Source organism: Heliangelus exortis, chromosome 1, assembly GCF_036169615.1.
Source record: "Heliangelus exortis chromosome 1, bHelExo1.hap1, whole genome shotgun sequence".
Taxonomy (NCBI): domain Eukaryota; kingdom Metazoa; phylum Chordata; class Aves; order Apodiformes; family Trochilidae; genus Heliangelus; species Heliangelus exortis.
The window spans coordinates 111,223,836-111,251,325 of NC_092422.1; the positions used below are offsets into that span (position 1 = coordinate 111,223,836).

Genomic DNA, 27,490 nt, shown 5'->3' on the forward strand with positions numbered 1-27,490 from the left:
CCCATTGCTGTTTAAGTAAATCTGACAAAGCTATGATTTTAGTGAGGAATTTAGAACAGTTTATCAGACTGACTGTTCTTAATAAATAGCTTTCTGTATCTTTAGGCTGACTAAAGTGGGGGAAGCTTGTTTGGATTGGGTTTTTTGTTTGTGTTTCTTTTGTTGTTTGTTTGTTTTGTTTTACTACAAAATCTTTAAGAGCTTTAAATTTTAATATCCACAATACTAAATTTTAATATTATTTTGGATGGTGGGAGGTAGTTGGTTTATAGAGAGGAAAACATGAATTCTTCTATATAACTCTAAATCTGAGGAAACATCTTGCATGTTTTTTCAGTCTCACTTTTGAAGGACAGATGTTGAGTTTTATGTTAAGCAGAATGGTTTGAACTAGTCAGGTTTGGTTTTTTTAGTAGGTGGTGTACTCAATTTGATTTAGAGTTGGAGTGGTTCATTGTTTGAAAGATTAATATTCCATTCCTGTGATATGCTTTTCTAATATGTTGAGTAAAAAGCTTGTTACTAGCAAGAACTGACATTAGGAGGATTTTCTACTCCTCCCCAGTGACCAGCACATTAGCTCAAGTTGTGATAAATATATAATAAATAATTGAGAATTAAGGAATTATTTCAACAAATGTGCTGTTTAAGCCCGGTCACCTGTCTGTAAATTAAGGTCTGTGTATATGATACACTAGGCACTGATAGTTTTGGGGAGTCTTTCAGAGAAGAGTAAAAGATCTCTCCTTATATACACACATGGCCAAATAGAGGTTCTGTAGTGTTGTCAGAATACATGCTCTGTTTTACTGAAAATTGTGCTAATTTTGTACTATGGAAATTTCAAGTTAAGTAGAACAATTGTAAATGATCAGAACAGGGGATAATAAGTTAACCTTTCTCTGTCAGCTAGAATTTGCTGTGAATTCCATTTCCTTGCTTGCATTTGGTGTTACAAAATTGGTGGATTTCGCATTGCTTGTTCACAGCAACCCAGTGTGAAACATTTGCTTAAGTCACCACTGACCTGTTTAACTAATGAATTTGAGGTAGGTTTTAAATATAAAGAAACAGAGTTATAAAGGATGTTTCCTACTTTTTTTATTCTCATAGCTCTTGAGAATACTTCAGTATATGCTGCAATAGCTTAATTTATGCATGTATTTGTTAAGAAATGTATCTTAAACTGAGTTTTCAGCAGAGACTGGATGTGAAGGCCTGCTGAATTTGTGTATAGACTAAATCCACTCAGAGAAGTCTAATAGCCAAAACATTCCTATGGAAATGTTTTCTATTGTTGAAATTCCTGAATTGTGATGTTGGTATAAGACAAATGCTAACAAATACCTGATAGTTTTGTATGTTCTTTTAAGACAATCAGATCTTTATGCATGCAAATATTTGAGGGAGAGACATGGATTAAAAAATGAAGTTTTGAGTAGTGAGGTTATTTCAGAACTACAGCTACCTGATCTATGGAAGACTGTCTTGTTCAGTATACAGAAAGAGTAACAGCACTTAACAAACACTTTTTCTTTGGTCCAGTTCATGATTGCTTGTGAATGGAAGGATAGTCAGTAGTTTGTTCACAGTGCTTACATACTGTTCATCACTGTAATATCAGAGCATTTCAGAAATCTCTTTGTGTTTGCAGTATTCCCCAGAAGCAACAATACTCCAGTCTACAGGTACATCACTGAAGAATAGGTATCTTCAGAAAGTGTCCAGCAGTTTTGGCTATCTAGATGTCAAGAATATTCTTTCCCATGGTTGGTGAGGTTCCTTATGGGTCCAGGCTCAGCTGTCAGTGATTTCAGTCATTGTGATAGCCACATAGGTCTTGACAAATTGGCAACTGCAACATTCTGAGTTAGTCACATTATAAAACAAAGAATACAAAATCGCTTTGGATTGAGTGAGGTGACTAAAGGAGGAATGGAACAGATTTTCCAGAGCAGCATCAAATTTTTTAATCTATGAAATCTTGTTTTCTTTTTTATTTCCCAACTCTCTCAGGAAGTGCAGCCAGAGTTGATGAAGGTTAGTTTCTTTTACCTTGTAGCCTTCTTAAATTTTCAGAAGTCTTGCTTACTGAATATAATAAAGTTCCTGTGAGAAAATATCACTTGAACATATAATTGTAAGTTATCCTAATGTGTACACTAGAAACCAAAATACAATTGAGTAGACTTTTGTCAGCTGTAACTATCCTCCAGAGAAACTGAGAGTATGTTTACAAGATCAGACCTCACATGGGAGACCATCATGATCAGACCTCACTGTTCAGTCTGTCAGTATCTCCTGAATACACTCTCCTATTTATAAAAAAGCTGATAAAACATAAACAAAACAAATAACCAAAATCAACTGATTACTTTTTTGCATGCCCTTGTTTTTAGGATGAGCCTACAAGCTCACCTGCAAGTTGCCTGGTTTCTTATACTGCAGTCATTTTCTGTTTCTTTTCTATTTCTTATTCACATGTCCTGTCTTCATGCTACTCCTTCAAAGTAACTATTTCAGGCCCTTTTGAACAGTAATGTCTGTTTAAATCTTTTCTCATTTCAGAAACTTACTCAGTGGATTCTATTAGCAGCTCTAAATCTAGATTTTAAATGTACTACATTGCCTCATTCCCACCACAGTCATGGCAAAGGCAAGGATACACTCAACTAACCTCTCTTTTTTTTTTTTTTTTTTTTTCCTCTTCCTTGTTAGGTGTTCATGTCGCAGTCATGCTTTAGAGTGAGATCCTATTTCGGGTCTAATAATAAGCATGCCAGATTTTCATTCTTTGTGCCTTTCAAAAGCATCTGTTTCATTAGTAATATCAGAGTATCTGTGTGTTTTCTTATTGGGAACTGAATTAGTTTGTGTTTTATTGCCAAGCTCTGCATATTTAGTAAGGGGACAGAAATTTGTGGTCTAACCAACTCTTGATTCTATTGGGATTTTTACTCATTATTTTTTCAAAATTAAAGTTAATACTGGATATTCTTTACAGGTCTGAGCACTGCCTGAGAAAGACAGATGATGACTGTAAGTTGACCAAGGCTTCTAAGGAACTAGAAAAAAATAATGTCTTCACTTTAAGAAGACGGGAGCTGCAGAAGAAAGGTTTGTAGTGAACAAAATCTGGCATTTAAATACCAATTTTGGAGATTGTTGGGAAATTTTGGGGTTTTTTTAGTCTAGTGTTATGAGAAGAGCATAGAAATTAAATAGGCATTGAATGCAATAATCTGTTTTCTCAAAATACTGGTTCTTACAGATAAGTTGTAATATATAGCCATTTTTAAATAGGAGTAAAGCTATGGTGAATCAAATCCATGGAAAAACAGAAAACAGAGAAACCTTTCTGTACCATTATAACCCTGATTTCATAAAGGCTTTTATACTCAAGAATGTAATGCATTATGAGTGCTAAAATGGTTTGTTAACTTTCATAAAATGTTGATACTATATGACAATATCTGTATTTACTGTTGAAAAATTATAAGCTCTATGCTGGGGCTTCAGGGAGGACATGCTGTCTTTTTAATACTGGTTAGTAATATTTGCAGAATAGAAGGTAAAAGCCTTTGGAATATGGAGTGCTATCTGACTTGGAAGGGAGTTTTTAATTTCGTTATAGCTTTGTCTTAGCTAATTGTGCAATGATAATATTTCCTTAATTATTTTAGGGAATATATTTTGGCAGCCACACACAAAAAAGGAAAGAACTATGGTGGGAGGTGTCTGCTTCCATGCATTTTATTTATGACATAACAAATATGAAGAAATACAAAAGGTTTTCAAGGATAACCCATTTAATGACTTCTAATTTTCTGACATAGAAAACAAGAACTGTGATGTCCTGGAAAAGAAGGGCAGAAATGTGAACAGCACCACTCTTAATCAGAAAGGATCAGGCTCTTTTGATTCTGAGAAAAGGAAAAGAAGATCTAGTGGCAGTATTTCTGATGATTGCAATGCACACATTCCAGAAAAATCACTTCTACTGTCTGTAAGTTGTCTCTTAGTTTTAATGTATGTGTTTGTGTATACACATGCACACACACCTCAGTAGCAGCAGTAGCAACATCTAAAAGAGAAGAATGATAAGCGTGGGATCTAGGGTTATACCTGTTGAGGGAAAGTAGTTTAGTGGTGCATTAAGAAGGCTGTATATATGTAATTCTGTCTACAACATCAGAGTATGCTTGTTGTAGCAGAAAGGTTGTGAGTGTTCCCTTCAGACAGGAGCATGGAGTAAAATAATTTTAGAAATAAGGCATCTAGCTACTTAAGTGAAGCTCCTTTCATAGATAGTATAGAACTAATTAAAGATTTCAATACAAAGATTACATTGTATACTGGGGGTTACTGAAATCTTGCAGATGTCATCTTTTTTCTCCTCCTTAGTCTATTGTACCTTTCCCTCAAGTTTTATTCCTATCTGTCATTAAGATTAAAAAAAAAACAACCCCAAAAGAAATTAACAAACAAAAACACAAAAGAAAAAAACATGAGGGAATCAGTCAAGTACAAACTGTCATTTATATTCAAGCATTTGAATACAGTGACAGCATCTGTTACCTTTTGATGAAAACCCAACATAAGTAGGTAGTTGTTGAGTCCCATCCATCCAGTTGACCAAGCCACACATTTCCAAAGTAATGAACATCACTGGTGCTTGGCCTTTGAGTGTCAGATGCTAAGAGAGCTGCTAAAAAATCCGTAATAGTTTCTTTCTCATTTTGAATGGGAACCACAGTAGGCTTTGAAAAGGTTGTCGCTCATACCTTTGTGTAGTAACCGTTGGAATACAAGGAGGGAGAAATTACCATGACTTGAACTTTAAATGCAGCTGCATTAAGCTATAAATTGTATTGTCTAGTATGTAGCCAAGTCTCAGTGTTCACTGATTTGAACCGTCATGGAAGTATCCAGAAATAAACATACACCTTGTCTCTTATTCCTCTTTTCTAGAAAGACCAACAATTGAGTTCGACTCAGTCTCTCAGCCACAGGACACCCTGTGAGGATGAACAAAGTCAGATACCTAATACAGTTCTGGTAACAAATTGTATTTCACAGCCATCAGAGAGAAACTGTGAAGACGCTTTAACACACAGCCACAGGCCTGCTCACAGTTGCACAGAGGAACCTCACTCGGAGTCTTCTCACAGAAGTCTATCAGAGAAACAGCTTTCTGCTGGCAGTGAGGATGTGACTTCTCCACGAGTTAGTACCATCAGGAGATTAAAGATGGACACGTCAGAGTATCTGAGCAAGCTGCGGAACAGGATCTGCAGGGCTAATCGGCAACTTGATTCACTTGACCCAAGTATGTACTGTAACTGTGCTGCTGGCAGTGACCATTGGTATGCTTAGGTACTGCAACTCATGCATGACTGACTAGTTAAAACCTATGGAATGAAAGATTGAAGACAGAGATCATGTTTGAGAGAGGAACATCTCTCTTAAGAGGAAAGGCTGAGAGCCTTGGGTCTGTTTAGCCCGGAGAAGGAAAGACTGAGAGGAGATCTTACCAATGCCTATAAATATTTAAAGGGCGGGTGTCAAGAGGGTGGGGGCCAGACTCTTCAGTGGTGCCCAGTGACAGGATGAGGGGCAACAAGCCAAGCATGAACTGGAACTAGAACTGGAACAGAGAAAGTTCCATCAGAACATGAGGCAAAACTTGTTTACTTCGAGGGTGACAGAGCAGTAGAACAGGCTGCCCAGAGAGGTTGCGGAGTCCCTTTCTCTGAAGATATTTAAAACCTGCCTAGATGCCATCCTGTGCCACCTGCCCTAGGTTATCCTGCTTTAGCAGAAGGATAGGACTAGATGATCTCCAGAGGTTCCTTCCAACCTCTACCATTCTATGATTCTATGTTTGTGGTGCCTTGTACAGTTTGAGAACAGAGCCTAGTGCCAGCGTCCTCTGATGGAGTGGATTTCAAGTGCACTTGAAAAACAGGATAAACAGCAGGATTTTCAAATTCCAATTGTTATTTTGTAGCTTATTTTTGTGGCTATGAAAAATCAAGCTTCTACTTTTAAGTGATGCTTAAATTGAGAAAAAGCATTATCTCTTCTTTGAAGCAGCTGAGTTGTGGCCTGTTTAATAATTGAGTTTTGGAGATCTTGTGTATAAAGAGACAAAGCAGTGCTTGCTGCATACACTTTAATGAACACAGACCTAGACTGGTTTGGACAATGTTCTTTGATATTAAATACTGCAAGGGAGAATTCTTTGCTCATCTGAAATGGACAATGAATGACATATTCTCAAGTCTGCATCATTTAGTATATGCATACTTTTTACCCCCTTTAGTTGTCCTTTCCAGTGATGATGAAGATGGATCTTCTGAAACACCACTGTCAGAGCTGCTGGAGGATAATACCACTGGCAATCAACAGACAAGCCAACAGCCTGGCTTCTGTTATTCAGCAAAGCAATTGGAAGACAAGACAAAAAGGCACACAGAACAGGTAGTCCATTTTTTTGGCCTTGTGTATTGTTATTTCTCAATATTTTTTTTTTTTCGCTTGTTAGAGCAACAGTGAAGTTCTAAGAGCAGACATGATTAGTCCCAGCTACAAGAAGTAGCTGTAGTATTTTATTTCTCAGAGAGAATCCTGGGCAGTCTTCTGAAAAGATCTCTGGCTATGAAGCTGGAGTGTTTTTGCAACATACAATGTACTTCCTGTTTTTAAATAAATATTTGAAAATGTTTAGAATTAAAAACCAGGAAGGATCAAATAGAATCTCAGCTAGAGGTGGACATGATGAAGTTATATCTGAAAAGTTGTGGGTTTTTTTCACGTAGTGTTTTGTATTGATCACTGTTCAATTCAGTAGTTTCGTGTCATCCAGTCTTCTGCTGTAGTTCAGTGCATGGAGAAGTTTGAGGATCTTTGTTGACAGCAGATATAGGGTAAAGTTCCCTCTTCTGTGTGGCTAGCACTGGAACTTGAATCTAAAACTAGCCAGAAAGGTTGTTGCCCAATTTTGTTCTTGACTAGGTTTGCACTGCTTTTGTTAACCTGGATTTGATTTATCTCTAATCCTGAAGCAAGTCAGAAGAGCCATTCCTGCCTTTTATCACAGATGAACAGTTTTGATTATAAGCATTGAATTGGATCCTTTAGCTTTGAGATCAAAAGAGGGGTGTTTTTTGTTTCCCTGTTTTTTGAGTTTTTACTTGGCTCTACATTAGTAGAGAGCACAGGTTCTATCTTGGCAATGGGAACTTCAGAAGTGAAGTACAATGCTGTTAGGCCCTCAACACATTGTCAGTAGTGATTGTGATAGCATTTACAGCTTTTTAATATGAATTTTTTATGTGGAAGTTAGATTTGCAAGAAAATTCTTACAAAGATCAAGGGTAGATTCCTAAGGTTACAGGAGGGAAATGTCTCATTTAAATTCCTGTAGTAAATACACTTTTTTTCCCAGTTACTAACAGAGTCAATTGAAGATGAATGTCCTGTCAGCTTACCATTTGGAAGCACACTTAGAAAACAGAAGAACCCAGAATTGGATGTTGAATTTGCTAATCTATACATTGGGAAATTTAAATGGTTATCAACAGGTCCTGCTAGGGTAAGTTGGTCAGTTGTGATATTTTAAGAATATTTAAATAAAAAAATTCTGGTTAAGTGAAGCTAGTGGTACTTAGTGTAGAAGCACTGAGTTTTGGTTACTGTTGCATCAAATTGCTTTGGCTAAAGGATGGAGTCTGTAGTCCATTACCTTGTATGTTTGGACTGCTGCCAATACAAAAGTTAACTGGGATGTCTTGTGGCCTCAGTTTTCAGAAGTAAAGGTTTTGTATAAATGCTGTACTGGGAGAGAAACTGTACTGAGGAAGTTTTTAATGAATTATAATGGAACATAATGACCATGTTAATGACCATACTGTCACTTGAAAGAAACACCAATTACTTTTCTCTGAATTAGTACCGTTATTGGAATAAAGTAATCCATTGCTTGTTTTGTAGCTTTAAAGAGCACAAAAACAAAACTAAAAGCATTTGTTCAACTTGCTACTTGCAGGGTGCAGAAACGGAAGTGAGAGTGTATTTCAAAGGCAGTACCAGCTGCAGGTGTTTCAAAAGGTCTTTAACCAGGCTCATTCTATATATTTCTTATAAAATTTTTGAAATCTTGGATTGTAATAATAATTTCAGCTTTTCACAGAACAGCTTTGTGCAGTAGTTCTCACGCAGAAAACATCTGCCAAAATTATATGAGGAAAATTGAAAATATTTTTAGAATCAATGCTTTTATGTGGAAAGTGATTTTTTTTCTCCCTTGGAAAAAACAACTGGTGCTTACTGTGGTAACATAAGAGAAACCCCTTCACTTAATGTGTATGACAGCCTTCTGTCAAAGTGACAGTAAAGCTTCTTTATTTCATCGATTCTTTTTAAAATAGAAGCTTTAAAGGCCTTTAATTCAAAGGTTAATATAACTAACAAAGTAACACCCCGTTGTTGTACCTTATGTAGTGTCCTTAATTCAAACAGTGCAGCTGACAGTCTTTACCTTGGGGTGCTTCCAAATAAACTCTTTTTGTCCCAAGTGTTTTTTTTTCTTCCCTGAGGAGCCTGTATGCAGGTCCACAACTTGCTGCTTATTTCTTCAGGGCTAACCAGCTGTAGAAGTCAATTTGCTGTCCTTTAGATGCTTCAATATTTATTTAGGAGTGTTTTTTCAGGTGAAATTGGCACTATGAAATCTCAAATCAGGGATATGGGACTTGGCATTGTTAAGGTAACAATTGGGCTTGATGATCTTAAGATTTTTTTTCCAACCTAAATGATTCTGTGGTATTATTATCAGTTTCTCTGGCTACAAGCAAAGAAAGATGTGCAGATAATTAAAAAATCTTACTTTTTATCAATTTGTAAGAAACAAACTAATTCATATTTTTAAATCTTATTTCAGTTTACAACCAAGTACATTACGATCCCATTTCAGGGTAAGAGAATATTTTCCTTTAACCTTCTCAACTATATCTTTAAATTATTGCATTTAAATACACAGTATATGTTTATTTTATTAATAATTTATAATCTTATTTGCTTTCACAAAGACATGAAATATTTATTTAAATTTACATTTTTCAACAAAAAAAGTACTAAGTGTTGAACTATAGTAAATATGACTACTCATGTTTCTGAGGTGAAACAATAATCTTTTCAGATTAGGGTTTTAGACCCTTAGGTTTATTAAAGAAATATGTACAAGTTGCCTAAAGTTAAGAGGAATATAACTGCAGATTTGCATTCACTCAATTTTCCAAAGATTATGTGTGGTTTCTCTAATTTGTGGGTGAAAGTTTGTGGGCAGTTCTGAATTGGACTAAAAGCATATATGAGTTTATGATTTGCAATATTTTTTACTATATGTGTAGGTATTACATTCTAACAAAAAATACAATACTTTCATGTAGAATCCTGCATTTAGATGTTTAGCTTTTGGTGTTAAAATTTGATAACTTTGTTCTGTGTAGTTTGATGTATGATTTGTTTGAAGTATGAAATTCTCAATACATTTCATGTAATACCAGGAATAATTCTACAAGTTCTGTTTTCATACACTCTGGTCATGCTTACTTAGGTCTTCATATGTAATGACTTTAACATGTATGACTTCATAATTACCTGTGGCTGCAAAAGATATGGTTGTTTTAATTTCTATTTTATACAGTGTGTCTTAATAAGAATACTAAGCTGACAGTGGATACTCTGTATCTGAAGAGGTTTGGCTTGTGGCAAGGTGATGGAGACTGTTCTTCAACAACAGTAATTTTCCTTTGGTTGTCTATGGATTATGTAGAAAATATCAAAACTCAATTGGGAAAGATCATTACCAGTGAGCCATGTGAGTAATCTCTTCCCTTCAATGCAATGAAAACATAGAATATATGGCATGTCAATAAAGTGGTTATTTTACTGTTGTGCTTCTGGAATACTGCTTCTTAAAGATAACTTGGTCAGTTCTGCTTTTCTAAAATGCCTTGCTATACTTTTATTTGGAAGAAAACTCCATTGCCACTTAAAACAAAGACCTAATAATGCAATTCAGTCATAATCTATGTTAAGAGACCCTCTAAAACTGTACTTGCACATGAAGTATCTCTCCCTGTAAAATAAAATTTTTACTGAAGGCCGAATGGACTATTTAGTTTCTAGGGTCTTATGGACTGGCTGTATTTCTTTTTCTAGTGTGAAGCTCTGAAATGCTGAAAAAAAAAGATTTCCTTTTTTATATATATATATATATGCATATATTATATATTTATATATATATATATATATATATGTATTTATACACTCATACAGAGGTGTAGAAAGTGGTTGCTGCCAGTTGCTGGGACAGACTGTCATACACATGCAGTCACACAGCTGGCCAGGGCTCCCCTGGTCTCAGTAGCATCTGGACCCTCCTGTGCTCTTGTCCTTAGAGATACAGAGGTGGTCTCACAGCCAGAGCTGTCCCTTAGGGACCTGTTTTACGCCCTGCCTCCCAGGACACCACCTCTACTCACCCAGTTTGATCCTCACTAGTAATCACATGCTGACTTGGACATGCACACTCATTCCAGTTACTGTGCACAGACCCCCATACACAGACACAGAATAGAGTCCCTCACCCAGGAGAGAGTTAGAAAGGAATTTATTAAGAAGGCAGGACAGACTGTGTTTATCCATGTATAGGACATGGCCAGAGAAATGTACTGACCAGCCAAGTGTTTAGATGCAGTTGATCTTTTTTATTCCCTTAGCCCTCTATTTTCCCACACTTGTTCCTTCCCAAACCACCTAAATACCTCCCTTTGCCTGCCTGTGGTTCCTCCCTGCTAGAATAAGTACTCTGCAATCCCCAAATGCTCTTCCCTGCATCCCATCATGTTTGCCATACACCTCAGCAGCAATGCCCCCCTCAGTCTAAGAGGTGCTCTGGCATTGACTCATCTTGGTGGGTTTCAGGTCTGGACCTTGGGGCTGAGGCTCTCCTGGGACAGCCCAGACCACTCCTCAGTTTCTCCCAGTTCTTAATTCAGGTTCCTAACCTGCCACGGTGCCCCTGTGCTCCTCTGGGCTTGTGGAGGTGGACCTTTGGTAGGCTGATGGCCCCTGTGATGAACCTGGCAGGGTATTGTTTGGGCTCTCCTGACTGCCATTGCCTCTTTATGCTCCTTTGTGGATATGCAGACAAGTTTTTATTAGATGACCTCATAGTTAATGCTATCCATTCTCTCCTTTTTCCAGCTAAATCTAGTGAATTTGTATTTCTTGAACTGTCTGAGCCACTCAGAGAATGGGAAGAAGACAGGCTGACCAAACTGATTACAGATGTAAGCAAGAAGAACAGAGCACTGGATCTCCCTGAGTTTTTGTCTTTGAAGCAAGCATTACCCTTGTTTAAGGACCTTTCTCCTGAAGAGAGCTCTTTTATGAGTTACAATAAGCATCTACTAAAGCAGTGTATGCCAGAAGAGAGCACCCTGGACAGCCATGAGCCAGCAGTAGTGAGTAGCTGTTGCTTGTTTCATCACCACCTGTTGGCATTCACATATTGTAGAAAATTTAGATCAGCCAGTTGCAGAAAATAAATTGTTTCGTAATCCATAGCTTGAAAAAAGAATTGGTCTTATTTTTTATTTCTCTCTCACAATGGGACAAGATCTGCAGTAAATTAGGTTGTCTCCATGGAGGGATAGTGTATAGAGTTTATCATTATCATCAGGTGGCAAATAATGAAGTTTTAGGTTGACTGATGGTTGTGTATGCTAGAACTACAAAGATTTCTTGCCCTTGTGGTGTCTGCAGGGCAGGAAGTTGCTGTTAATCAAGTAAGGAATGATGGAGCCATTTTTTGGTTGAACCAGAAGTGAAGAGGTGAAGGAGGGGAGGAGCTATGTATCTTTCTCTTTAGACACCTCTAGACATTTTCATGGGCCTACACAGCTTGAAATGCTAAGTAATTCCTTGGGCTGCTGGGTAAATGAGGCTGTGCAAGTTGTGTTAAATTTTCTTATGCCTCATTTAGTCTGAGGAGTAAATGTCTCAGTCCAATCCCACATCATTGTAACTTCAGAAATTACCTGCTTGTTCCCATCAGTAAAAAGCAGAAACAATTTACCAGTCTGGCTATGAAACTGGGAAATGAAAAATTGAGCCAGCCAGTTAAAATCTGTATAATTTTTAGGCAAATTGTTAAGGACATTTTCAGACCTTTCTAGCATACAAAACTCCTGTTTGGTTAGTCTGGTAGTCGTCTCCATTCTCTAGGTCCTGTTTCTTCTTCAAAACCAGTTTTGCATCAGTTGACTGAATAATGCTGAAACAGATTATGAACAGATGAAAATCTGTCATAATTTTAAAAGGGACATAACTTTTTTATTGTCAGAGCACCAGCCCATTTGCTTAAATATATTGATGCTTACACTTGTGTTTTCCAGATAGATTCCTCTTCAGTGACACAGGGGGCTCCTGTGGGCTTCAGGCTTAGGTTTTGTGTGTTTTGTTTTACATACTGAGCTGGGCAATGCTTTTAACTACTGTTTGGATTTTTGTCTGGTAGGAATCAAGATTAAAAGTGGTCAGGCCCAGTTACGCCCTTGCAAACAAGCAGAATAGTGGTTGCTATTCTATCTCTCTGTCCTCTGCACTGAATGAAGAATGGAAAGAAGTAAGAGAAACTGGAGCAGTTAAGAAGTAAGTCTATTTCATGGGAAGGTGAAAATAAAACAAACTGAATAAACAAATTGCTGGAATAAAAATGGTCTCTTGTTCATTTGTAAGTATTGTGAGAAAGATGCTCTGGCAATGTAAAATACCACCAAGTATAATTGCAGTTATTCCCATTTCCATCATGAGAGTTAGCAGACAAAACAGATGTTTTGCAGGGTGACAGAAATCTTACAGAAATTAAAGAATACCTGAATTGTGACAACAAGCTTATGTCATGCAAGCATCAGTGGCAGGATAGGGACTTCATGGCTTCTGTGAGTGTTGATGTTGATATCACCACACAACTACTGTTTACTTAAGCTGAGCCTTTTTTTTTTAATCTAAAAAATGTTTTCTTTTACTGTTTTGTCACAATCTATTTATAACTAGTTTGTCATATAATTTACTGTTTTTCAACAGTTTTGAGAGCTGCCACTTCAGACATGTTTTCTAGAAAATCTTCTTCATGTGTAACAGCCGTGCTAAAAATAATGTAATTGAAAAGAGGACATCACTGTTATAATGTGATTTGTGTTTTCTAGTTTAATTGTTTATCCACCCCCACCTGCAAAAGGAGGACTAGGAGTCACAAGAGAAGACCTAGAGTGCTTAGAATATGGGGAGTTTCTCAATGATGTCATTATTGATTTCTATCTGAAGTAAGTAATCACAGCCCTAAATGTATCCTTCTTTCTGGGACCTGATCTGGACTTGAATATTATTTAAATGTTGGTCAGTGAATGGTGCAACAGTTTTAGAAATAATTGTGTGATAAATTTGTAAGCTGGGCTTTTTAAAAAGTTTATGTGTATTCTCAACAGTTTCATTTGTTTCAGTTTTGTTCTTGTTCCTCTAAAGGGCTGAGATACCATCTAGATAGAGTATCTGGGGAAAAAAAAAGCTAGGAACCTAACTAAAATATATTCAGAAGTATTAATACTGGAGTGCAAATCTCAGATTAAAAAATAATTATGTTCTTAGTAAATGCTAGTCTATGATATACTCTGATGATGTCCACCCATGTGTGTAATAAAATACTGTGTAGAGAGGAAAGTTTGGCATGACTAATAGTTATGAAGGCAAAAGATAGTAAGAATAACCTCAGTACAAGTCGTTAAAATAATTGTATTTCTCTTTTATCAATGATGGTACTTTCTAGAAAAGGAATTTAATAATTTCCTTCTTTTTTTCTTTGGCAGATATCTGTTGTTGGAGAAGGCTCCAAAGCATCTTGCTGAGCGTACACACATTTTTAGCAGCTTTTTCTATAAGTGCCTGACCAGGACAGAAAAAAACTCTGAAGGGGATCCCAAAGTTTCGTAAGTTCATTTACATGCCCTCATGACCAGAAATGAGCTATCATTTGATGCCTTGTGGAAGTTTTGCAGATCAACTCCTAATTAGCACATAAAATTGCAATCGGTGCTCTCCAAAGGATGAGTGGCTAAATGTTGTAACTCACATTTTAAGCATAATGGAGTTTTTCATTAAAATCTACGGATTACTCATACTGAATATGAATGAAAATTCTATCACCTTTTCCAGTGTTTCCTGAATCTTTACCTCAGATAATTATTTATGTATTTTGATGTTTTTATTAGAGACTCAGAGTATGCATAATTTAAAATTGCATTTCTAAAATATTTTTAGATTTAACACATTTTATTTTACATATTGGTAATAAATTATTGTCCATACTTTTAATGAGAAAATTTTCCTACACACAAAGTTTACACATTTTGGTTTTAACACTTAACCACACTGAAATTGGAGAGATTCACAAAAAGCTGTCATTAAGAGCTCAAGAACTCTATGTTGCTTGATGTGTCCAGGTAAGGGTAGGACCATCCCCAGCACACTTTCCAATTCTTCTCAACATTGATGTTAGAGAGTGGTGGTTACTCTGCTACTTCACTTCACAGTGATGAACTGCCAGCAATTTTCTTCTGTTTTTATAGTTCAGGTTACTGAAGTTTTTCTTTCTCTAAAGTGACTTTTCTTCTGTTACCTATGAAATCTTCATCTTCTTCATTGTGCTGGCAAACAAGGCCACCTGCAAGAAGAGATGTGCCATCTTGTTTGTGTTACAGTCACTGCTGGGTGAAAGCCATGTTTAAGGGAAAAAATGCAGCTTCTCTAATATTTTCAAAGATGTCTGAAAAATTCAAGGAACTAAGCTTGAGAGGCTGTTTTCCATCATTTACTGTCTTCTGTGCCTAACTGGTCTGAGGTGGAGGCAAAGTTACCCATGTTAAGAATGATGTTGTGCCTTGATCTAATTTCTTTCACAAGTTTGGACTGCTCTGTACTGTCCATAACCTTCTTGAAGAACTAGGATAGTACTCTTAATTCACTCTTAATGTGTTTCAAGGACTGTAACTGCTCCAGACGGGAGACAGTTATAGAAATTCTAGTTTTATATTTGGATTTAGATACAAATGTGATTTAAGGGTACTTTGGGTTTTGTTTGTTTATTTCTGTGTTTTGTATAAATGGAGAGTGGAAAATCGGGCCATGTACTGTTGTAAATGAAATTCATCTCAGCTGGTGTTGTTACTTAATTAAAGACCCTTTTCTTCTCTTCCTTCATACTGCTTAGGCAGTAGATTCAGAAAGCTTCTATAGGTGCTTTCCCAGGTTGCAAACATGCTGTCCCCTTTGAAGTTCCCAGTGCTTCTAGTCATGTGACAGAGGAAGTTTGCAGCAAATCCCAAAGCAGCCTTTTTTTTCCCATTATTTACTCCTTTTCTCCTGTTCCTTCTATGATGAAGTTAAGTTTCTTGATCACAGAGCAGGGTGGAATCAGAATGTCTCCTCAGTAAGGTGAATTATGTTTCCAGATCAGATTGGAGCAAAGTTCAACAAACCATTGTTCTATATTTTAAGTTTGTGCAAATTAAGAAAGCTGAATATCTAAATTTAGGTTTCTTGTTGAACTTTTCTTGTTCTCCTAGTATCCTATTTTCACGCTTATGTTTGTAGGACTGGAAATTAAATGTTCTCCACCATTTAATTTAAAGCTCAGGACTGAAGGGGATCTGTTTCAGTTTTGGCTTTGTTACAGGTGTGTTGCATGACCCTATGCAAGGCATTTTAGCTTTTTTTCTTCAAAAGATAAGGTTTTTTAGGCAGGTCTCCAAAACTGCTGTTGTGAAGTTCAATTGATGAGTTTGTAAATTGCTACTTCTACACTAGCTGGTGTTTAGATGAGATCTTTATATGTAGTAAATCATAATTACTGGATAAATAACTAAAAAAAAATCCTTTCAAGGCTGCAGATGATATATTTTTCCAAAAAGAATTTAAGATGGTTTGGAAATGGCTTGCTAATCACTTGAGCTTAGTGGTGTGCTGATTTATTTTTCCTCTGTTGGGGAAATTTCAAGCATGAATGAAAAAAAAACATTGAGGGATTGGGAAGATGTAGGAGTACTAATCCCTCTACCTTGCTTTAGCTAAAAAGAACAAATCAGAATAACTTGTCATTTGTTTTCTGCAGAGTGGCACAGAGAAGACACAGAAGAGTAAGAACATGGACTCGTCATATAAACATCTTCAGCAAAGATTATATCTTTGTGCCTGTGAATGAGGAGTAAGTCTGTGTGTTTCAGATACCTTTTCTGATATTTAATATTCAAACATTTGAGTGTTATGGTGATAAAAAGACTTTTTACCATAAGCTTGAACACAGTTGCTTCTGAAGAAGTAACAGGTGTGGAATGAGTAATTTTGAAGTCTCTTCAAAAGTTAAACTTTTTATTTATTTAACTAGTCTCTGGTAAACTTCACATCTTTGTTTTTCGTTTTACTGAAAACTGTTTTTTTTTATTTTTATAGACGATTGTGTGTTGTGATGTTTCCTGTGCACTTAAATAATATTTATATAAAGAAATTGCTGCAACTCATGGTATTAATGGATCAGGAGTAGTACTTCTGTGGCCTGGGCCTTGGTTGGGTTGAATAACTGACCTGCACATGGAAACTCCAGTAAAACTGAATAGTCATTGAGTTACATATGCAAAACAGCTGCAGAAAGAGATAATCATGGCATGCCCTCAGATATAGTCGAAACTGGGATTACCATTACAAAGGATTGTATTACCTTTTTTTTTTTTTAAGTGTAGGATGGGTGGTGAGACCCCGATAAATTGCTGTAGTGTTTTTGCGCTGTATTTTTTTAAGGGCTTGATACTTATTTTTGCTGTTATGCTACAATGCAAAGTAAAAAATGAGTGAGAAAGGTTAGTAGGAGGTGCCATGAAGGAACATAGCAATGCTGGTTACATGTCATGGAACAGTTGTTCCTGAGCTCTTGATGCAATAAAAACTTTACAAATCCTTTTGAGAACCAAACGTTACACGGGCTTGACTTTTTTTCCCCCCATTCTTTCCACTGCTGGGCAGGTCCCATTGGTACATTGCAGTTATCTGTTTCCCATGGTTAGAAGAAGCTGTGTACGAGGAGTGTCCCCAGCAGAATTCATTGTATGAGCAGCCTCAGCAGTCTCCACTTCAGTCAGAGAGTGAGAACACTAGAACTAGTTCAGTGTTGGTCTTGACTGACAACTCCAAGGATAAAGAAGAAATGGATGCTAGCAGAAGTTTGTTCTCAAAAGGTAGGTAATCTCCAAGTAAATTATGTCAAGCCATATACAGTTCTAACAGTTGGAAGAAGAGATATGATGGCTTAAAAAGTATCATTCACATCAAGATTGGTGTAATATGTTTTTGTTGCTATATATAAGAATACAAAGGACTTATAAAACCAGAGTCTCTGTTCCCTTCATGAATGGAAAGTCCTAGGATTTCAATAAGATTTTATTGGGAAGGAAGCCTGTCAGTAACTCTGGTATTTGAGCATTCAGAAGTGAAACAAAATCAGATTACACTTCACTATCATGGTGAATATACTTCTCTATACTATACAGATATACTGCACTATTCTAAATTATAGTAATCATGATTTTGAAAATACAAATATTTCAGTTAGGAAATGTTCTCTTAAGACTGTTTAATTCTTTTGTACTAGGTGGCAATGAAATTGCTACTTCTACTTCAGCCCTGGATTCAGGTATTTCTAAAGTAAGTGCCTTTTCCTGCTGATAGAGAAAGCGTGGATTGCTGTTTCTAAAGGCTCTGAGACTTGAAGTGATTTTGCATTATCTTTTTTGCAGCAAGTGTTGATATTTGCTTGTCTTGCAGCATATGTGGGGCACTTTGGCTTAGCCTTAAGTCCTCTGTTGCCCACCTAGGTTGCCTATGCTATGTGTTTTTCAAAATTATATATAATTTTCTTCCTTTCTGAGTTAGAAGCCTCTATGGCTTTACCTCAAATTCAAGTGTCTTCATAGATTTAATAATTATAGGGTTTTTAAGGTTATTTTTATTTTCTCTTCTCCCAGATGTCCTTGAATAGTTCCAAAAGGCTGATTTGTAAAAGGTATGTTTCTGTTTTCATACTGATATTGTATCATTAAATTATATTAGGAAATGCTGCAGTTACCCTGTGATTTTTCATAAAGCCATAGCTGTAGGAACTTGTTAATTTTTTTCCGTGTTTGTTCAGATGCTGATGCTCTTGTTAAGCTGTATTAAAACAAAATACTTGCCTCAATAATGAATGACTACAATTATTTGTTAATTTGTTTTTAACAGGCCTTGTATACTCATCTTAGATTCTTTGAAAGCTGGTTCCGTGCAGAAAACAGTTCAGGTTTTGAGAGAGTAAGTAACTACAGTTTCTATTTATTAGAAAAAGATGCTGCTGGTCATATTTCTATGTTCAAAATAATTTCCTTTATAAAAGCATGCTTTCCTAATGCTAAAGGAAAATCTGTTAAGAACCAAACCAAAGAAAATTGTACTAGGAGTACAGAGGCTTGTGTGAAAAGCCTGTCTTTGTTCTGCAGCCCAAGTGTAATGCAAAAATTGTAAAGGGGACAGTCCTTTTGAAATTGAAGAAAAAAAAATAATGGAATTACAGTGATAAGTCCACTCCTATCTATGTGCAAAAAAATGTAGCAAATGTAGCTATATCTGTGTATCTGTGTGGTAGCCAGGGAAGATTACTAGAGTTCTTCCTTAGTTAAGGTTTAAAAATGTACCGGTATCCTATTAGCTTGAAGAAACTCATCACAAATAACTGGTTTTTAGATGGCATCACTTATCTTTCAAATTTGTACATTGTGTGTTATGTGGCATTGTGTATAATGTGCCCCTTACTGTGTTAGAATATTGGGGTAGTGGAAATTGTGTTATTTCTTATATGAAGTTCTTTGACAGATTCTGTGAAAGAACTTGGTTAAAGCTATTTTAGTTTTTCAGCCAGCTTCAGAAAAATATGGAGTAGTATTTCAAAACACATTGAGCCTGGGAGTTACTTCTCAAGTCTTTAATCTGTTTGCTTTCTTTTGTAGGTACCTTGAAATGGAATGGGAAGCTAAACGAAAAACACACCGAACATTTAGTAAATCAACAATGGTTGATCTGTGTCCCAGAGTGCCTAAACAAGATAACAGCAGTGACTGTGGGGTCTATTTGCTGCAATATGTGGAAAGCTTCTTCCAGGTACAAATGGAAACTACCTAGCCTTGTCCCCAAAGTCACCTTAAAGTCACAAAAGCAGATGCTGGGCTTCAGACACTGTCTTTTAGGGTGCTCTCAGCTCTCCAACCCCTAATCAGTGCTCTGCAGTGTTGTGTTGGTCCTTTGAATGGTTCTGCTTGTTTGATGCTTTTGCATGTGGCCCACATTCCACCTGACAGTCCTGTGCATGGAAAGCCTTGTGTGAAACCTTGGCCAGTGGACAGATTTTTATTCTGTAGCAGAACAGATTGCCATTCCAAAGTGTTTGTACACTAATGCACACATAGTGGGGAATAAATGTGAGGAATTAGTTATCTGTGTGCAGTTCCGGGGCTGTCTTGTGACTGGAGTGGACGAATCACAGACTCTTTAGGAAGGACAGGCTGGGAAGATGAGGAGGTAGAGTTGCCCTTCATGTGAGAACTGCTAGAATGCATAGAACTCTGCCTAGGGTTGGATGAGAAGTTATCAAAACCTCATCATGCTTAATTCTTTATGTTTGATCCTTCCCTATGGTGTGATTGTAATGTATGCTTTGTGACTAAGTGCATCTTTTCCTTGTTAGATATCAAGAGTACATCTATTTGTATCATAGAATGTGGAATCTGTCTTGAATATGTGCTTATACCAGTGTATCTTTTAAGACAAGTAGTGATAATCTGTTTGGTGTTAACCACAAGTGGGCTGTGGGAAGGGCATCTGTATGTAATTGACATATGTGTGCTTACCATGGAGGAACTGGAATTTGACTTTGAAGTCTGTCACAGTCTTATGGAAACTTTTTTGTACTCCCTTGGTCTCAGCAGTAATGGGAGGGTTTAAACTGTTTTTGGAGGTTGCTATAAATACTCCTTTTTCTGTTACCAGAATCCCATAGTTAACTTTGAACAGCCATTGCATCTGGAGACGTGGTTCCCTCGTCAGCTGATCAGAAGCAAAAGAGAAGAAATTAGAGACCTGATCTTGCAACTGCACTTCCAACAGCACAGTGGCAGCAGCAGCTAATAAATCTAATAAGCCAGACCAGGCAAAGAACATTGCTGTATGAAGTAACTGAAATTCTGCTGAGGAGCATCTGGGCTCTTTCTGCCTTGCAAGGAAGAAAAAAAAAGAGAAAAGAACCACAAGAAGTATTTTAATTGTTCAGTGTGTATTTATTTAAAGATTTTTTTTCATTTGTAGTCATAAAGTTGTGACAAGGAAGGGAGAAAGTTGTAGATAAAAGTGTAAATATGTAAGTTAAGCTAATATATATGAATTGCTAATTAATTATTTTTGTGGAATATGAAAGATGTATACAGCTGTGTGCCACAAGGATGTAAAAATATTTTCATGTTTTGGAGCCAGTTCTTTACAATACTATATGAATATGCATGACCATGCAGGAGTCAGATCTGAAGACAGGATTTTTGACCCTATGCTGTGTCTCTTTCAATTTTGCAACTCAGATAGAATTAATACTATGTATTGTTTTAATTTAAGTATCTAATTGACTCTCTTTAGAGATGTTTTTGTTTCGTTTGTTTGTTTGTTTCTCATTATATGCAGAAGTATTCTGCATGAGTCAGAAAATTCTGCCAATATTTGAGGTGGCTGACTTTTGATTATTTTTTATTTTCATTTTATTTTTTTTTTTTTTTTGTCCCTGGTATTTTCATCATAAGAATTTTATTCCCAAGACTGGAAGACATTTGATTGAGATCTTTTCAAGTTGAAGGTGAATTTTTTTTTAAAGTACTTTTTCTGAATTTTTTTTTACCAGATTTTTGAAGAAATCTTGTTCTAGAAGTACATGCCACTACATTGCATGTAGGATGTAGAGTCTTAATCCTATTTGCCTTATTTTTGGGAGTTGTACCTGCGAATCTTATGGCATCATTTACATTAGGAAGGCAAACAGATTGTAGCTCAACAGTCTCAAAAGTTTGAGGTGTTTTACTGAAAAATAAGGCTGTTTTCTTTCAAGAAGGTCACTATGTTACATATCTTTAAGATATGTAATTTGCAGATAAGACAAACAGGGTTTATACATTGCTCAGGAAAACTGAGTAAAGATACCCAAATATCTGAGTGTTTGAACACGATGTATTTATTTAGTTTTTCTTCAGTAAGCACTTGAGACTTCAATAATGTTTTGACATGTGCACACTTAATTTTATGTGGTTGCTACGTTACAGGAGGTGACTTAAGGGGATGCTTTTTCCTTTCCTCACTGTAAGTAAACAAGTGTCATTGCACCCTTAAGAAGGGCCATGTGTCAGGTAACCACTGAAACCATCTGTGCCATAAATGCACCTACAAAACCAGAGCTCTTAAAGCTGGAAATATGCTACAGAGTTAAAATAAAAATTGAGGGCAACCCAAAGATGTGAACATTTTTATGACATTGCAGAATTCTCAGGGCCCCTTCCCTCAAGATGACTCTGAAACCTAGCATTTGCAAAATCCAGTTATTACTTCAGGTTCTGTACAGTCATCCAAAATAATCCCTCACAATTGTTTCTCAAATCAGGAAGCATTTTTTCTGAAGAGAGGCAACTATTAAGAAGATAGTTGGCTGAGCACAGTTACCTTATGTAAAACTGTGAGCAGCCTAATACAATTACTGTGTGGTTTTTTCTGTGTTTCTACTTTAATTCTGTAGTTTGTCACTACCTGCCACCAACATCTTTCCTGTGTGGCTTTTATCACCTAAACAACAGTATCAGCATTATAGGGATAGTCTGTGTATTTGTTTTAAGACAAATGAAAGATAAAATGCCTAAGTGTGTGCCCTTTTTCTACACCTTTTTAATTTATGCATATTTTCGTTGTTTCCTTATGAAAAGTAGTTTGGGCTTTTTCTTATGGTAAAGTTAGTTTTTCTTATAAATTTGTTCTTTTTTTGTTTTAGATTGACTGGTTTATAGATATTTAAAAGCAAAAGTAATGTATAAAATTTTCTAAATTGGTTTTATAACATGAAATTATTGCCTTTGCTATGAGAATGCCAATACATTTGATATTAAAATTATCTCCAGAAGTTGCTGAATGTGATTTGTTACCATTCTTTTCCCAGCTGCCACAAGTAGCCAATGGTGTAGTGGACAGTAAGAGAGGCCATCTGACTGCTTTTGAGGTGTATCCACAGTATGTGTCTCTTAACCCAAAACTGTATCAAAGTGATTATTTGTTCTCCAGTCCTTATAATGGCATGCAGCTAGCTCATAGCTTCTTGTGTCAAACAACATTTGTTCAAGAGCCTTGCAGTCATTTTCTGTAGTTAAGCTAATAATTGTCTTGACAGCCTGGATGACTAACCTGGGAAATGCCTGGGTCCATCAGCCCCATTCCAGCCGTTTACATTTAACAGGTATGTGGTGAATACTGGAAGTGTCTGTGGAAAAAGTTACACTCCAGGTGCCTTTTTGCTTCTTTTTTATTTGCTGGAACTCCCCAAAGATAATTTTTAGCATATGTATATATAGCTTCAAGCTGGCTAAGGGACCTTTCTGCACATCTATGTCCTTCATCTCCATTTCCTGTATGGGTACCTGTTTAAGTGAAATGGTGGAGTATCCTGATGCTTCAAAACAAACCAGTCTTTGTAAGGCTTTTTACCCTGCATGGTGTAATTTTGGTTTCAAGGCAATGAATTGTTTTCAAAGTGTTAAATGTAGCTATCAGTTTATTTAAAAGGAACCAACACATTCTGTCTGGGTGGTACCAGAAACTGGCTTTCCTGAAGAAATTGGAGTCACAAGAGATCTGTTCAAGGTACTGTTGGCAATTATGAAAAGAAACAAAGTGGAAGTGAAGTAACTTATAGGAAGTATATCTTCCAGGAAAAACATAACCTCCCCTCCCCGTAGTATTCATTAAGAGCTGAAAAAGTGAATAATGAAACTCTTAAGTGTGCTTTTAAAAAAATTATCTGTGGACTGCTGTTTTTCATCTGGAATGGCACGTTTAGATTCATTGCAGTCTGTCTGTCCTTTCTGGGACTTGCCTCTCAGATACTGACTCTGAAAAGAGCTTGCAGTACTTGGTAAGTACTACACCTCATAAAATAATACTTAAAAGCCATAGTAGTAATACTTTTATCTTGATTATGACAGGGAAACAGTATTGCTCCTGGGTGTTCCCCTGCTCCCCCCCAAAAAAAAACCCCAAAACCAAACCAGACCAATTCTGGTTTCTAGATGGAGCAGTAGGAGTTGTAGAGTAAGACTTGGAAGGTCTTGGGATTGAAAATGATCAAATAAAACCAAGATCAGCAGGAAGAATTCTGTCCAGCCAAACTGAAGTTGGAAGCACTGTTCAAAGGTGTACCATAGGCACTGAGAGATCAGTGAGCAAGGTAGGAGATAGTTCATCAACAGTTCAGAAAAGAGGGAATGCTGACAATAGGCTTACTTTACAAGGTCAGACTAGATTAACTGCTAATTTGGTTGACTTCACTTCCTGATTTTTCCATTCCAAATATTTTGCAATACTATGTGATGGAAGAGGTGGCTGTGTGACAGGCTATGGTGGGTCAGCTTTGTTCAGCTGGGAGGCTAAATGTCTAAACAGCAACCACAGAAATGGAACAAGTGAAAAGGTCTTGTCTAACCTAATTTTCCTAGCTAAACTGATTTTTTTTGTGTGTGTGAGTACTTTATTTAACACCTTCTTTGCCTCAGTTTTCAACAGTAAGACAGGTTGTCCTGAGGACAGCTGGCTTCTGGAGCTTGTAGAAAGAAACAAGAATCGGAACAGCACCCCTGTAATCCAGATGGAAACAGTCAGTGACCTACTGAGCTGCTTGGATCCCCACAAGTCTATGGGACCAGATGGGATCCACCCAAGGGTGATGAGGGAGCTGGCAGAAGAGCTCGCCAAGCCTCTCTCTATCATCTACCAACAGTCCTGGCTCACTGGGGACATCCCAGATGATTGGAAGTTGGCGAATGTCACGCCAATCCACAAAAAGGGCCAGAAGGAGAACCCAGGAAACTACAGGCCTGTCAGCCTGACCTCAGTGCCTGGCAGGGTTATGGAACAGATCATCCTCAGTGTAATCACACAGCACCTGCAGGATGGGCAAGGGATCAGACCCAGCCAGCACTGGTTTAGAAAGGGCAGGTCCTGTCTGACCAACCTGATCTCCTTTTATGATCGGGTGACCCACCTGGTGGATGAGGGGAAGGCTGTGGATGTGGTCTACCTGGACTTCAGCAAGGCCTTTGACACCATCTCCCACAGCATTCTCCTGAAAAAGCTGTCAGCCCACAGCTTGGACAGGAGAACCCTGTGCTGGGTTAGGAACTGGCTGGAGGGCCGGGCCCAGAGAGTGGTGCTGAACGGTGCTGATCCAGTTGGCGGCCGGTCACCAGTGGTGTCCCCCAGGGATCAGTGTTGGGCCCAGTTCTATTTAATATCTTTATTGACGATTTAGATGAGGGGATTGAGTCCATCATCAGCAAGTTTGCAGACATCACTAAACTGGGGGGAAGTGTGGATCAGCTGTAAGGCAGGAGGGCTCTGCAGAGGGACCTGGACAGACTGGAGAGTTGGGCTGATTCCAATGGGATGAGGTTCAACAAGGCCAAGTGCCGGGTCCTGCGCTTTGGCCACAACAACCCCATGGGGAGCTCCAGGGTGGGCACAGAGTGGCTGAGAGCAGCCAGGCAGAAAGGGACCTGGGAGTCTGGATTGACAGGAAGCTGAACATGAGCCAGCAGTGTGCCCAGGTGGCCAAGAAGGCCAATGGCATCCTGGCCTGTATCAGGAACAGCGTGGCCAGCAGGTCCAGGGAAGTGATTCTGCCCCTGTACTCAGTGCTGGTGAGGCCACACCTTGAGTACTGAGTCCAGTTCTGGGCCCCTCAGTTCAGGAAGGAGATTGAGGTCCTGGAGCAGGTCCAAAGGAGGGCAATTAGGCTGGTGAAGGGACTCGAGCACAGATCCTATGAGGAGAGGCTGAGGGAGCTGGGGCTGTTCAGCCTGGAGAAGAGGAGGCTCAGAGGAGACCTCATCACTCTCTACAACTCCCTGAAAGGAGGGTGTAGCCAGGGGGGGGTTGGTCTCTTTTCCCAGGCAACTCTCAGCAAGACAAGAGGGCACGGTCTCAAGTTGTGCCAGGGGATGTTTAGGTTGGACATTAGAAAGAATTTCTTTACTGAGAGGGTGATCAGACATTGGAATGGGCTGCCCAGGGAAGTGGTGGATTCTCCGTCCCTGGAGATATTTAAAAAGAGCCTGGATGTGGCACTCAGTGCCATGGGCTGGTAACCACACCGGTAGTAGATCGAGGGTTGGACTCGATGATTCCAGAGGTCCCTTCCAACCCAGCTGATTCTGTGATTCAATGATTCTATGAAGTGCCATAAATTCAGTTGGTGCGGTCTGATCACAGCAGACAATGTATAATTTTGATGTTTTATAATTTTGATGGAGGTGGGGAGAGTCTGCCATCGTATGGCTCTTCATTAGAGGCATTTTCATTAAGGTATACCTTATTCTGCATTATTCAGCTACAGATGAATGGATTTAACTTTCTGAATAAATAGCATTTGAATAAACTACATTTTAAACCAATTTATTGAAAACAGTATGTGCACTGTAGCAGAATTTTAAGTGACCATTAGCAGGTAGGGACATAATTGAGATTAATCCCATCCACTATGGGAAAGTGCATGTCCTTTCTTTTCAGAAATACAAAGTGTCAGAAGATTGTCTTTCTGGTTTTGAAAGGATTGATGTTACCTTGGCATGTTATATCACTAGGGTTATACTTCCTTTTTTTCCCCAGCAAGAATATAATTTTCTTAAGTACTTTTGAACAGATAATATTTGACTGCTGTAAATTAAAAAATATGCATCTTCTGATGTAAAGCATTACTGTAAAGACACTAGTCAAAGGAGGAGTTACTTTTCCAAGGCTATTTTGGAAAACTATTGGAAGAGTTTTTTGCTTGTTTTAAGAAACTTTAAATGATGATTGTGGTTTTAATTATACATTTTGATATCATAAATGTAGGAGATTTCAGTCTATTGCAGATCTGAATTTCAGTGCTGAAATCAGTGCTGAGCTTAACATTGATAACTTGAATCAATATTAATAAAATTGAATTTGATTATTTTAAAATTATCACGCAGAAGCTGATATAGTCATACGATAGAAAACAAATTTTGACAGAGTTATAAAGCAGGTAGATTTTATCCTATTCACATTCCAAGAACTTTTGACTAATTTGTTGATGACAAAACCAGCAGCGTGGTAAATCTGAAGACTCTCAAGGAAAACCAGTTGGATTTCATGGTCTCACTGAAGCACATGTATTCTGCAAGTTTCCTCTTAAAGGATTAATTGTCATGCATTCTTGAGGTAAGTTAGAGTTTGCCTTTAAAGGATTAATTGTCATGTATTCTTGAGGTAAATTAGAGTTTGCCTTTATAAGCATGGATAGTATTTCTAATCTTGATTCAGTTGCATTTTTGCAGGGTAATGCAACCAAAAATCATTCATGACATTGAAAGCATTGCAGTTGAAGCCCAAAAAGGCCTAATAAAACTGTTTAGAGACAGAGTTTTAAGCCTTTAAACAGTAAAAGGCTTAAAATTGTGGATCCGGGGAACTCCCAGCTCTCGCTGGACAAAGAGTTCTGCCCCCGAGGGAAAGGGTTAGGGTATTTATAGGGGAGGTTACATACATATTCATAAGTTTGCAACATAGAATTATAATATTCATGACAGGCGGAGTCTGGGCGGAGATGTCAGGGGGGGTCTTTGGATGAAGTAAAAAATCTTTCTTGAAACTTGAACTCTTTGTCTCTCCTGTTTTCGATGACTTCATCCTCTTGTTACAGAGCTAAATTGGACCCTTGCGATAATTTCTCCCTTATCTGCTGGTTGTGGCATCCTCATCCTGTCTCCATGCAGGTGTTCAGACTCCCCCAGTGCCTAGCTAGCCTTGGCAGTGCCTTGTTTTGAGAACAAGACCTACACTTTACAGAAGTTAATCCCCTCACTGCCTAGTTGGCCTTGGCAGTGTCTTGTTTTTTAAAAGCAAGATCTGTACTTACAAGACAGAAGATGTTCACACAGCTTTAGTGGAAAGTTACAGGAATTTATCCCGCCAGGAGTTAACCCTGTCAGGGTCTTTCTCTGTTTCACAGTCTCTGCAAAGGATTAAAACAAGAGGC

At 37.7% G+C, this 27,490-nt stretch overlaps 1 protein-coding gene across 12 annotated transcripts in view; it reads left to right on the plus strand.

Annotated features, from left to right (window-relative positions):
• Window positions 1-22,345, plus strand: part of SENP7 (SUMO specific peptidase 7) — a 39,349-nt gene extending 17,004 nt beyond the window's left edge. For 11 of the 12 annotated variants that reach the window (XM_071758178.1, XM_071758235.1, XM_071758228.1 and 8 more), the window contains 18 exons: window positions 3,005-3,117; window positions 3,837-4,006; window positions 4,972-5,329; window positions 6,326-6,483; window positions 7,451-7,597; window positions 8,945-8,978; window positions 9,710-9,883; window positions 11,275-11,534; window positions 12,590-12,723; window positions 13,281-13,397; window positions 13,938-14,057; window positions 16,238-16,330; window positions 17,143-17,354; window positions 17,768-17,820; window positions 18,141-18,178; window positions 18,394-18,462; window positions 19,155-19,305; window positions 20,191-22,345. In XM_071758178.1, coding sequence (XP_071614279.1) covers window positions 3,005-3,117; window positions 3,837-4,006; window positions 4,972-5,329; window positions 6,326-6,483; window positions 7,451-7,597; window positions 8,945-8,978; window positions 9,710-9,883; window positions 11,275-11,534; window positions 12,590-12,723; window positions 13,281-13,397; window positions 13,938-14,057; window positions 16,238-16,330; window positions 17,143-17,354; window positions 17,768-17,820; window positions 18,141-18,178; window positions 18,394-18,462; window positions 19,155-19,305; window positions 20,191-20,328 — 2,539 coding nt within the window. In that variant the 3' untranslated portion in view covers window positions 20,329-22,345. The remainder of the gene's footprint in view (window positions 1-3,004; window positions 3,118-3,836; window positions 4,007-4,971; window positions 5,330-6,325; window positions 6,484-7,450; window positions 7,598-8,944; window positions 8,979-9,709; window positions 9,884-11,274; window positions 11,535-12,589; window positions 12,724-13,280; window positions 13,398-13,937; window positions 14,058-16,237; window positions 16,331-17,142; window positions 17,355-17,767; window positions 17,821-18,140; window positions 18,179-18,393; window positions 18,463-19,154; window positions 19,306-20,190) is intronic. The other variant, XM_071758215.1, reaches the window with a different exon arrangement.
• The last annotated feature ends 5,145 nt before the right edge of the window (window positions 22,346-27,490 follow it).